General features: G+C 38.9%; 1 protein-coding gene across 4 annotated transcripts in view; it reads right to left on the bottom strand.

Moving 5' to 3' along the window:
• The window catches only part of LOC111144288 (DIS3 like 3'-5' exoribonuclease 2), a 359,800-nt gene that overhangs the window by 158,913 nt on the left and 187,058 nt on the right, over window positions 1-13,829 (bottom strand). For all 4 annotated transcript variants that reach the window (XM_022498710.1, XM_022498559.1, XM_022498640.1 and 1 more), the window contains one exon: window positions 7,447-7,620. In XM_022498710.1, the coding sequence (XP_022354418.1) occupies window positions 7,447-7,620 (174 nt within the window). The remainder of the gene's footprint in view (window positions 1-7,446; window positions 7,621-13,829) is intronic.

Raw genomic sequence — 13,829 nt, 5'->3', positions numbered from 1 at the left:
AGGAGAGTGGTGTTGACTAATTCTTCCAGAGTGAGATGGCAAAGGCAGTTAAGATGGGCCCCGGAGAATAGATGAAGGGCAGGGCATGGGCAAGACACACAGCTATGGGAGAATAAAATTGTCTGGGGAAAGATGAGGGGCTGAATCAGGACAGGATACCACGTAGAAGCTAAGAAACTTATTTCCCTCTTTTACTATTATCAATAAAGCTGGTAATTTCATTTTTTCACTTGCCCTGATATGAGTATCAAGCTACCCAGCATCTCCTAGTCTTAAGAATGATTTGCCCATACAAATATTTACTTCTCATGGATCTCATTTTCAAACCCTATCTTCCTTGCCCACTCTCCATTACCTTCAGTGGGAAGCTTGTTTCTTTCCCAAAACTTTCTGCTGGAAGTTGCCTTCTTTTATCTCCAGCCCAGGCATTAAAAAGTGTAGAGATGTGAGAGATCAGTAGGACTGGCAGAGTATAGACCTCTGAGAAGCCACTACTCCATGTAAGCATTAGGACCCATTAATCTTTGTTATTGTCTATGAGTTTCTTGTAATTTCATTAACAGTGATTTGGGATTTACAAGAATGGAATAATATTGCCAGTAAGTTTAAAATGACAAGGACATCTTCCTTCTTTAATGCAGAAGAATTTAATCTTGCTCTGTTCCAGGTAAGGAAAGAAGGGATTCCCTTGGCAATGAAGAGGTGAGATTCAAAGCACAATCCTTGGATTTTCTGTGTGGGCCCACAGGGAGGCATGATCAGTATATCTGTCAGATAAACGTGGCAGATGGTCACCAATGGAATACTACTTCTTTCCAATGCAAGGATAAGATGACTCTGAATAACTCCAAGGGGACATCTCAAAGAGAGTTATATTCCATCACAGCCAGTACATCTTGAAATATTTAGTTGAACAATTTCAACGTGTAGTCTAAGGAGCACTAGGTCCATGAGATAATCCAAGAGAAGGAATTCTAAGAAATATTAACCCACTGTTTTCTAAAAATATTTGGCCACAGAACCCTTTTACTCTATGACGCTCTATTAAAATCCCAAAGGATACATGATCTACCAACACCTTTTGGAAAATCCTAACCTGATCAAATAATCTATTTTACAAAGGATGAAAGTGCTCTCCCTCTCTCCATCTCCCCAAATTTAATTAATTTGCTCAAGGTCGCCCCACTAGTTCCCAGGAGAGCTAGGACTAACTTCTAGTACTCCTTCAATGCTGCCACACTCCTTTACCAGAGGAACCTTTTCTAAATGGGAATTTAATCATACTGGACTTCCTGATAAACAGCAAGATCATTAGTCACTTAATGTTAGTTATGTTTGAAAGCTTTCCCACAAAAGGGTTGACCTGAGAGAGGTTAGTATTATATGTCTCTCCTTTCAAGCAGCTATTTCAAGGTTGGTTTTACCTGGAGTAAAAGGAAATTTCTCTCTGTTTGGAAGAGTCCCATCTTGAAGATATTTCAATATTTCTTGTCACAGCACCCTTTTTGTGCTCGGTATTTTTAGCTCACTGTTTTCTATTTTGGCAGCTGAGAAGCTGCAGTTTGTAATTTTACCTCCAGCTTCATATTTCTTCTTAAAAGTGAATACAATGTCCTGTTTATAATAATAAAATCACTAGTTGGCAGAACGACATTAAATGGAAAAAAAAAAAAAAGAGAGAGAAAGCAATTGGAAAATTTAGAGCAAGCAATTTTAAGTGCCAAGTTTCACATTTGTAATGGTCCGGTGGAGGTCACTGGGCATCCTTTTTATTGAGGGGATAGTGAAGAAATAGATATCCACAAGTTCTCCTGTGAAAAACTATAGACACCACCTCCACTTCAAGGAAGCTCAGGTTTTACTAAAAAGTGATGTGATCCAAACTTCCACAATATTACTAACTATAGGAAAAATATAAAAATCATTTTAATGTGGTATTTCCCCCCTCCAATATTTAGGTTTTCATTTTCCACTTTAATTGAACTTTTAAGCTTCGGTTTCCTATTCCAGTTTAGCAACAAAGGAAACAAAATAATAAGAATGAAATTAGAAATAATTGGAGCCTGTCTCAGAAACAACCTTGGGGTTTCTTGGGCTTCTGGTGCAACCCCCTACAAGCAGTTTGCTTGGATCCAGTCTCTTCCTGATCCCCAAAGCCCTGCCGTATTGGTGCTGCTTGCTCTTTGCTTTTCTTTAACCTCAGATGCCCTGCTGAAGAGAGCTGCAGGTCTAGGCCATGCAAACAGGGATTCTCCAGAGACTGGAGGTGAAGGTCCAGAAAAATGGTGCTCGCAATCAGAAGGGCCAGATCACCCCTAGGAGTTCACACCAGCCTTCCTTCTTGAAAATTGCTAACCAACCATTTTTCTTTTCAAAATAAACACTATTTCTCTCAACTTCAGTTTGCAAAATATTACCCCAATTCCACTGGACTAAAAAGCTGGAATTTTACTGACATAATTGGATTATGAGGTTTAAAGATTGATGGAACTTTTCTGTTCCAAATATAATTGTTCAAATACCAAACCTAAATGGGTATGTAGAAGTCCTTACGTAGCTAGAGCCAGAGGAACGCTGCAGGGTGCATCGCAGAGTGGCCTAGCAGCAGGGATCAAGAAGCTATCAAAAGCATAGGAATTGTGAGCCCTGGTACTGAAGGATCTGGGAGTCTTACAGGAATGTGTCACCTTTTCTGCAGCCACATCTTATCACTAAATGAAGACTGCTTTAGTCCCTCTAGCTCCCTCTATGCCTGCTCACTTTTCAGATACCGGTTCAAACACCAATGCCCTTGGCAGTGGCTCATACTGGTATCATACTGGTATCATCGTGCCATACTTTGCTGTAATTTGTCTCCCTGAGAAAGAATAAAGTCCTAAAGAACAAGAACTGGGCCTTTTTTGTCTCTGTATTTCCAGTAACTAACTTAGAATTTGGCATATATTACATATATCCGTATAAAAATAATATGTATAAATAGATGTATATAGGAGAGAAGACAGGAAAAGGAAAAAGACATAGAGGGTTTCATTTAGGAGTTTACAGAATATGTATTAACTTATTCATGTTTTTTAGTGGGTGCTTGGACTCATTCCAAATTCCTGTGACATTCCTAGGAAAGTAATGTTGATAAAAACCTCTTTGAAGGCACTGCACCTCTGAGCAGAAGAAATCACAGTACTACAAACGCTTGTACCAAGCAACTCTCCCCTCCAGCACAATCCTACCCAATTATCGAATCTCCACTACCCATGGATGGTATTCAATTAATATCTGTCAGCTGAAAAACTAGGTGAATCTATCTTAAGACTGAAGAGGAGGAAAAGGTAATCAGATAAAAGACTTCAGCATACCACAGACTTCTCTTTATGTTCATCTTTTATTGTAAAAATTAAGCAGTTAACTGATTACATACATAAATACATAAAAAATTAATCTTGGTACCCTCATAAGGTATATGGGTCAAGAGATAAGTGAAGTGTCCAGACAAAAGCGTCAGTGTTCCAGAACAGAAAGCCAATGACACTTGTGTCCTCATTACTTCCTGTGCTTTCAGCCAACTGTGATCAATGGGATTTGCTCATGCCCCACACACGGATTTATGGAAATTACTTAGTTTCAGCTAAGCTAATCCTTACAAAACAGGCAAGTGGCTAAAAATATTATTACAAAGATCCACAGACTGAAGATACTACTAAACTAATAATACTAATTCTACTAATACTACTACTAAAATGGCAAAGTTGACATTTCTTCTGCCCCTAATATAAATTCATCACCAGCCACATGTATGATTTCAAAACAATGACTGCCAACCACATGCTGCCCAGCAGATCCTTAGAAAAAAATAAAAACACTTAATCTGTTACTTCAAGGTAAAGGCGACATTTTAACAAGAAAAAAAATACTGATTTTTGAACAAAATAAAACAAAAAAACTCAGGTTTTGAAGACAAAATTTTTAAAAAGGGCATTTGAAATGTCATAAACTTGGAGACCTAAAACAATCTAAGCCTAAGATTGCACTACTGCAAAACTACTCATCTCTATACACTTAAACTCTGTGAGAGAATTTTCTACCTATTTTTTCAAGATGCCAACTGAAGAATAACCAAAGACTATGAACCTATTTTTTTTAACTCTAAAAATATAGCACCTTTTAATTAGTTCACAAGAACTGACTGACATCATGAAAGATGAAAATTTATTAGCTGGATTGTATTTCTGAATATAATCAGTGAATAGGACTAAAACATGAATATTATGATTTAGGAATTTCAATTATCTTCCTCTGAGGTATCTTTTTCAGTTATGATAACCATTAAATCTAAAACTAAGTATCAAAATATACAGAGCTTATAATCAGAACTTTGTGTTTCTATATCACAGGTTGTGAAAGCAAAAATTTAAAAAAAAACATGAATTTCAATCACACTGCTCTCATCAAAAGTAAAATTATGAATGTGAACAGTTTACTATACCTTTTTAAAGGAAAGTATCTTCAAAATTTATTTTATTCTCATTTTTCCACTTTTATGTATATTTATAATGTACATAATAAATAAGCAAAGTGGTAAATATGCTTGTGATTTTAAAATAAAGACATAAATGTTATTGGGAATGCATGTTTCAAAAAACTTTAGAGATTACTACTTTAGGTATTGGGAAACAGTTGAAAGATTTTAAGCTAAAGGAGTAAAAGAAATCAGATTTGAATTTTAGAAACATAATCCTAGCGATAATAGGCAATGAAAACGTGTTGGGAGGTTAAAGTGATTAAAAAAAAATCACTGATACTATGCTCATAGCAGTATACTACAGCTTGTCCTATAAGCTCCCTGGATCTGTGAATCCTTGCACAGCACACACAAGCATATTTTAACAGAGGTCTTCTGCAAAGCAAGGCCTCCTGTTCTGTGGTCTAACTCAGAGGCAACTGGGGCCAAAGAAAAAGGCAACGTGGAACCACCCGAGTAGAACTGAGAACACGCTGGGCTGGCGGACTGTTGAAATGCCTTATTATTTATCTGTAGGCTAGGAATCAGGCTAGAAAAGATCAAGCACCTCTCTTTTCTGACAGTCCCATGTATAATTTTTAAAAGATATAAAAGTTATTTTAAAAAATAATTTGGGGGCACCTGGGTGGCTCAGTGGGTTAAAGCCTCTGCTTTCGGCTCAGGTCATGGTCCCAGGGTCTGGGATCGAGCCCCGCATCAGGCTCTCTGCTCAGTAGGGAGCCTGCTTCCCCCTCTCTCTCTGCCTGCCTCTCTGCCTACTTGTGGTCTCTCTCTGTCAAATAAATAAATAAAATATTTAAAAAAAAATTTGAAAAATAGAGCAATTTATAAAATGAAGTGAAATACTGCCCCTCTCTACCTCCTACTACCCTACCAAGTCTACCCATGATCACGACTATTGATGTTCGATGTATTTCCTTCCAGACCATTTTCTATGCATATATATTTTTGTATATGCATATATACATATGCATGGGTATATGCTTTTGAACAGTATTTTTATATTCTTTGGCTTTATTAAAAATAGGCTCATATTCACGCTGCTTTGAAACTTGTTTCTTTTACTTGGCAACAGATGACAACCGCCCCTTTAGGACAGTCCACATGGATCTAGTTCCTTTTGGCAGCTGCAGGGAACGCAACCTTGCTGGTATGACAAGGTTATTTAACCATCCCTTTGCTGGGGTGCCTGGGTGGCTCAGACGATTGAATGTCCGATGTTTGCTGTAGGCTCAGGTCATAATCTCAGGGTCATGGGACTGAGTCCCGAGTTGGGCTCTGCACTCAGCAGGGAGTCTGACTGAGACTCTCCCTTTGCCCCTACCATGCCTGTGTACCCTCTCTCTATCTCTCAAATAAATAAATAAATTTTTTTAAAAAGCCATCCCTTTGTTGAGGGACATGAACAGTGTCACTTTTACAACAGAGCAGCAATGAACATTCTTGTACATCTATCCTTGTATGCTTTGAGTAGGATGGGTTTCTGGAAGTCAAGTTTTTGGGTGAAAGGGTAGGTACATTTCAAATGTTGATAGTTACTGCAGAATGACTAGACTGACTTAAACTTCAAACAATTAAGTTCAACCATTCATTCTTACTAGATTTTTTTTTTTATAGATTCCGAGGTTTAGGGAAAGACCTCAGCAAATGAGCCCTTCAATTTGTATATGAGAAAATGATGGTTCAGAGAGAGTGGTTTGGGCCCAAGACCCCAAAGCCCCTGATGAGATCACGGACCAGCAGGAGTTCCACGAGTGGTGGTTACTACTGAAAGCCAGGACAGCAACTTGAGTTAAGTGACTGCAAATATAAACGTGTGGTCCATCAGAGCTACTAACAAGAAGGAAAGGCGACTGTCATCTCCTTTTCCTTGCCTACCCTTGGCAAGAAAAGAAAAAAAGGCATTTGTATCTTTAAGGAAAAAGATACAATAGCAAGAGGGAGCAGAGAAGGAGGATTCTCGAACTAGATGGAGTAAGGGGCACCAAGAGCGAAGGAATCATAAGTTCAGCTGCATGAAGTGAGCAAGTGTGGTGGAAAAGACTCTGACATGGGATGACCTTAGCAGAAAACCTTCCACAGCCTCAGTGGGTTGTATGAAAAGTTTCTTGGTTCTAAATATCTCCATGTGGCATCCAAAATGAATGCCAGTACTGAAACCAAATTCTGAAGAGAAATATCAGAAAAGAACTAACATCCCACAATGAAGAAACATCTTCAAAGAAGATGTTGTTATAAAAATACCACAAAAGTACTTTCCAACAAATTCCAGACCTAAAAGTAAAGCTTTAAAATGAAGCTCCAAGCACAGAAGCTTTGAATCCTTTGCTCTGTGCCTGAAGAGGCCCATTTAAAGGAAGGTACTTCTGACCAGATAACATTGTTGTTATTCCATCAGACCTAAGGGGACATAACAATGAGAAAAAGAGATGGCAACTGTTACCTTCTGAAATTAGAATGGTCAAGAACAAATGGGAGCAGGCTTTTTCTATAAAGGGCCACAGGGCCCTTTCCAGGCCATATGGTCTCTGTTGCAATTATTCAACCCTAATGCTGCAGTGCACAAAGACAGCCATAAACAAAATATAACCAAATAAGCATGGCTGTGTTCCAATACAATTTAATGGATACTGAAATTTGAATTTCATATAATTTTCATGAAAGATTATTTTGTTTTGATTTTTTTTTCAGTCATTTAGAAATACAAAAACCATGCTTAGCTCATAGGCTATTCATAAATAGGCAGTGGGCTGGATTTAGCGTGTGGGCCATACTTTGCCCACCTCTGGTACAGAGCACTTAAGTCTCAACTGAACTGAATTTGAAAGTTGGTAGAAAGATGGAAACATCTGAGGCCCATCCCTAAGAAAGTGAAGTTAGAAGACAGAAAGGTAGAAACATGTTGTTCTTAAAGAGTTTCAGACATTTACCTTAAATCTCTTCTCTTGCTGAATTCCTCTGGTGGGACTGTCCAGGGCAGGCCTTGAGGGAGACAGTCTAGAACTTCGGAAGAGAAATCAGAGAAATCCACACCATACTCTGTTAGTATTCCTTCTGTTTCAGGCTCAATTTCACCAGCCTGACCAAGGCTCTTAGCCAGCTGCCTGTGAACAGGACAGAGAGGAACAAGTATGTCAGTGAATAAATAGACCATAGGCATCCGTTTCCTCTCTAAAAGTGAAGGTAGTAAGCAAATCTTCAAAACCTCCTGTCCTTCCCCCAGCAAGAACACCATCACCAGTGAATGGGGGCTAAGGGGTAAGCAGAAGAGACAATGATACTCTTATCCTGTTCGATCCCTAACTACAGGATAATTTTAACTTTCTTCAGGAACTCTGATGTGAGGAGTTGGGCCAGATGGCCTCTTCTGGGCTTCCTGCAATTGTTTTTCTTGAAAAAGTCAAATTGAGGGGCACCTGGGTGGCTCAGTGGGTTAATGCCTCTGCCTTCGGCTCAGGACATGATCTCAGGGTCCTGGGATCAAGCCCCGCATCGGGCTCTCTGTTCAGCGGGGAGCCTGCTCCCCCCACCCCGCCCCCGCCTGCCTCTCTGCCTGCTTGTGATCTCTGTCAAATAAATGAATAAAATCTTTAAAAAAAAAAAAAAAGTCAAATTGATATTATTAAAAGCTTTTGTCAATCCCTTCTCTTACAAACACCTTTAGAGACAATTCTGATTAGCCCAGTTTGCTGTTAAATCATTAGTTTCACAGTGCCTATACCTTTTTTTTAAAAAAGATTTTATTTATTTATTTAATAGAGAGAGAGATCACAAGTAGGCAGAGAGGCAGGCAGAGAGAGAGGGGGGAAGCTGGCTCCCCGCTGAGCAGAGAGCCCAATGCGGCGCCTTGATCCCAGGACCCCGAGATCACCACCTGAGCTGAAGGCAGAGGCTTAACCCACTGAGCCACCCAGGCGTCCCACAGCGCCTGTATCTCAAGTCACACTCACTAGATTAGATCAGACACTTATATTTTTTCACAATTCTAATTTTTACCTTAATATTTTAAACTATTTTATCTGAACACACTACTAATATATTTTCACTGTAAGAAGTTAGAAAATACAGAAATGCATCATGAAGAAAATTAAAATTAATAGCAATCTGCTCACTTGGCAAACTGTCATTCACATTTTGGGGTGTTGGTCCATTAAAAGTAAGTTGCTCCATTAGAAATAAATGACTGCATTTAACAGAATAGCTCTGATGCTCTGAGTAGGGTTCCATCTTTTAGAAGGCAACTATACCTCTTCATCTATGGGTCATCTATAAATATACCAAAATTGATCGTGCTCAATTCTAGTAAGTCCTGGCATACCACATTTAGGACATAAGTCGAAGTTCTGTGTAGAATACAGATAGGCAGCAGGAAATATGACATTCTTCCTGAAAGGGGTTTAGCTCAGGCATTAGGGTTTTCTCTGGAGCCATTCGATTTCTCTGAAGAAGATTGTGTTTCCTACGTAAGGGTAGATGCCTGGCTACCAGAGTTCTTAGGTGCACCATGGTAGAGGGAGACTGGGGATGCGGTTGCCTCATGGGCAGACTTCTAACAAATTCCCATCTTCAGCCTTGCTACTGAAACAAGGCAGTAGTGGCAACAAGGCTGGCCCCACCTCTCATATGCCAGCCACGAGAAACCAGCCCAGAGTGGACACATACACCTACCCATAAGTTCCGTAGCCTATGGGGTGCCTGTGGGCTCCTCACATACAACATGGGCTCAGAATGAGTGTCATTTTCCCAGAAATCATTATCAAAAAGCCAAAAGCAACAAAAATATGTGGGGAAAAAATACAGAAAGCTGCCAGGAAGATCCATACATATTTGGAAATTAAACTAACAGGAGGCTAAATGAGAAATAAAAAGAGAATCAGACATATTTCAAACTGAATAAAACACAATATATCAATATTTGTGAGAAGCAGCTAAAGCATCTCTTTGAGGGAAATTCTGCTCTAAATAAATGTAATGCTCATGTTAGAAAAGAAGAAATGTCTCAAATTAGTGATCTAAAGCTTCTATCTTAAAAAATTGAAAAAAGAAGAGCAAATTAGATTTCAGGTAAGCAGAAGGAAGAAAATAATAAATAAGAATTAAGGGACAGAAAATGAATAGCCATAAAGAAAACCAATAAAATCAAAAGGTGATTCTTTGAAAAGAAAATAAAATAGAAAAGTTTCTAGTGAGGCTAATCAAGAAAAACATGGAAGGACCCAAATTACCAATATCAGGAATGAGACAGGACACATCATTATAGATCCTACAAGCATTTAAAGGATAATAAGGGAATTATAAATGACTTTAAGGCAATACATTCAATATCTGGGATCAAATGGATAAATTCCCTGAAAGACAAACTGCCTATGATTATTCAAGCTGAAACCAATACGTGAATATTCTGTTTAAAACACTGAATTCACAGTATAAAAACCTTCTCACAAAGAAAACTCCAGGCCCAGATAGCTTCACTGGTAAATGCCACCAAGTATTTAAGAAAAGAATTAATACCAATTATATACAAACTCTTCCAGAATAGAGAAGAGGATGGAACACTTTCCAACTAGGCTCATGAAGTCACCATTACCTTGATACCAAAATCAGAGAAAGGGTGTATGAGATCAATATCCCTCATGAACACATTCTTAAACTACTTATGTAAGATTAACACACAGAATTCACCCTTGAACAATATGGGGTTGAATTGTGTGGCTCCACTTATATGCAGATTTTTAAAAATAAATACAGTATAGTAATATAAATATATTTTCCTTTCCTTATGATTTACTTAATAACATTTTCTTTTCTCTAGCTTATTTTATTGAAGGAATAGAGTCTATAATACATATAACATACAAAGTACATGTTAACTGACTGTTTATGTCATTGGTAAGGCTTCCAATCAACAGGAGACTATTACTAGGCAAATTCTGGGGCAATTAAAAGTTAAACAGATTTTCTACTGTGTAAGAGGTCAGTGCATTGTTCAAGGGTCAACTGTATATATATTAAAAAAAGATAATACACCATGACCAAGTAAAGATTTAAAGATTGGTCCAGCATTCAAAAATCAATCAATATAATTCATCATATTAGCAAACAATGAGAAAAACATGCAATCATTTTGATAGATGCAGAAAAGCATTGGACAAAATTCAACATCCACTCATGATCAAAACTCTCAACAAAAGAGTAATGAATAGGAACAACCTCAATTTGATTAGTGGCACCCAGGAAAACCCTAGCGCTAATACCACAAATTAATAGTGAAAACCTAAATGCTTTCCTCCAGACCAGGAAGAAGACAAGGGTGTTAACGCTCACCAATACTATTAAACATGGGGTTGGAGGTCCTAGTAAGTATCATAAAGCAAGAAAAAGAAAGAAAAGCCATACATATTGAAAAAGAAGACTTCTACATTGCATGTAAGTGGGCCAAAGGATTACAATTTCCATTGCAGAAGTGACTAGCCTCCTACATAATGCCAGGCTTTTATAGAACACCCCTCTCACTCTATGAAAACCAATAGCCGGCACCCTGTGTATGACTTAGACTCTGCCTCAACTCATGACTTTGAATGTGGAGAGAATGACACAAAGACAAGAGGCGCTCAGGATTCATTCATGGCAGCTAGAGTGGTTTGTAGTGATAGCTGGTGGAAACAATGTCTAGTGGCAATGTTGATCTGTAAGAGCAGTGGTAGAAGCCATTGGCATTGTGGCCAAACTAATTCTGATAAAAGATGATGGCTGGGTTTCTCGTCCTTGCCTCTCCAGATTTGCCTTGGCTCCTATCTACATTGTTTTTAAACATCCGAGACTCTTACTGTTTCTGTGAGTCCTTCAATATCCTTCTGATAAACTCCTTTTGCAACCAGAGTTAGTTTCTCTTATTTGCAATCAAGAAGCTAGACAGGGAGCTCTTGGCTGGCTCAGCTGGTAGGGAAACAACTGTTGATTTCAGAGTTGTGAGTTTAAGCCCCACATTGAGTGCAGAGCTTACTTTCTTTAAAAAAAAAAAAAAAAAAAAAAAAAAAAAAGGTGCACCTGGGTGGCTCAGTTGGTTAAGCACCTGCCTTTGGCTCAGGTCATGATCCTGGAGTCCCAGGATTGGAGTCCCAGGATTGAGTTTCATGTTGGGCTCCCTCTCCCTCTGCCTCCAGCTCTGCCTAGTTATGTGCTCATGCTCTCTCTATCAAATAAATAATAAATAAAATCTTTAAAAAAAAAAGTCCAGACAGTTCAAAGACTCAAGTCTCATTAATTTTCAAAATGATAATTTTTGAAATGACTATATTATTACCTGTGTTCACTAGAATGAAGTTTTTCCATTGAAGATTTAAGGAACCTGTTGTTACTGCCTCCGAGGTCTGAAGGACATTTTGGAAATAAATGGAACCTGAGTTATTTCCAACCCATCTATTATTTTCATAGCTTCCCAAGGTTCTGTTTCCTACATTCATCTTCTAATACCTATGTCTTTAACTGTCTGGGTTCTTGGTTCAAAGTACAAGAAACTAACTGGTTAAAAAAGGAATTTACTGAAAAGATATCAAAGAGCTCACAGGAAAGTGAGATGCCTAGAGAACCTGAAAGAGGGATGGAAAAAAAGAATTACATGCTCAGTCTCTAAATTCCTGATTCCAGGCTAAGCTGAAAACTCAGGGACTTCCGATATGCATCAAATACGTATTTTGAATCTCTTGCAGCTGACAGGATAAGCTGAGGGGTGGGGGGGAGTTCAAAGGGCAATAAATCATCACATCACTGAATTCAGGATCTCACTAAATCACTGATGTGAAAAGTGGAGGTACTAATCAGAAAGAATAAGACTCAGAGAACCAGACTCTTTCTCTCTCTCTCTACACACACACACACACACACACACACACACACTCTCTCTCTCTCTCTCTCTCTCTCTCTCTCTCTCTCTCTCCCTACTATATAGGAGGATACAGAAAGGTCTGAGGACCTTGAATGCCTAGTTCCAACTGACCTTCCATTGTCATGAATCCTAAGAGGACTATGATAGGGTTATATCCATTCTACGGGTGGTCTCTGAAAAAAAGAAACTTCCACCCTGAGAGCAGAACTTCAAGCAATATATCCATGGTTTACTTTGGCTGAAGAAACATGGCCTGATGGGCAATTGCTATAAGTTTAACTAGACGGATAGGGACCTGAAAGAAGAAAGATTGGAGTACTGGTGACAAGGACATCTGGGGAAGAGACATGTGCATGAAATGGGTCTACTGAAATGAGCCCAGAGGATGACTCCTTGTGCTCAGCAAAGGACTTCCACGGTGGAGGTAGGATGATCTGTCCAGAGAATGTCAACCAACCTCCCTCCCCAACCACCACTGTGCTTGCTCACTGGGACTACGAACAAAGTACAAAGTAGCAGGAACCTAGCTCTGTGGCATGAACCTCCTCTCACTAATAATGACTTGATGACCACACCTGCAGGATGCCAGCTTGCTGGCAACAGCAACCAGCTCTGAGCCTCTGACTCAGAACCAGTCAGCACCGACTTGATAGCAGACTGAACTTGCTGAGCCCATCTATGATGCAGAGGGCAATCATTTCTCTCCATTAAAAGAAACATTAACTCTGGGTTGGGGTTTGCTACCTTCATTTGCTCCACCTGCCTTGCTTACAGAAACACAATCCATAGATGTACCAAATTATCTTTTAAGCTATTATGTTATATTACCCAACACCATAATTAAGGATTTCATCTTATAGAAGTAGCAAAGCCCACAGAATTCTCTGATTAGAACGGTGTAATATTGTACCAATGAACTAAACTGGGAGGCAACAAATTTTAAGGTTGGAGGGCTATCCTCTAGGATACAAAGTTGCTCTTAATATCCTAAAGCTGAGCATATGGTCTGGGAACCAAGAGCGCAAGGGAGGAGTTGGGCCTTTCAATATCATATTTAAGACCAACTTACAATAATACTCACCACTACAACTGAGAGAGTTTAATATCTCTGGAGATATAGTCATGATTCTTCTGAATTGGAAGCTAAGATTCCAAGAATCCCAACTGATACAACAAGGCACAAAGTATACTGCCCATTTCCTAAAAAAAACATATTTGCAATTCAAGCCAGCTGAGGGATGACTCAGAAGTAAAAGATTCAAAGTGGTAAGAAATAATATAGAGAGATTAATCGTAGATTATGTTGAGACATGAAATTGCCAATATATAACCATTTTTTACCTGTAAAACAAAACTTCATAAGATTCTCCCCCCTACAGGGTGCCTGGGTGGCTCAGTGGGTTAAGCCGCTGCCTTCGGCTCAGGTCA

The sequence above is a fragment of the Enhydra lutris genome, unplaced genomic scaffold (assembly GCF_002288905.1).
Source record: "Enhydra lutris kenyoni isolate GAN:26980312 unplaced genomic scaffold, ASM228890v2 scaffoldscaffold1, whole genome shotgun sequence".
Classification (NCBI taxonomy): Eukaryota; Metazoa; Chordata; class Mammalia; order Carnivora; family Mustelidae; genus Enhydra; species Enhydra lutris.
The sequence above is the reverse complement of the archived record's forward strand: the minus strand, read 5'-3'. Positions and strand labels throughout refer to the sequence as shown.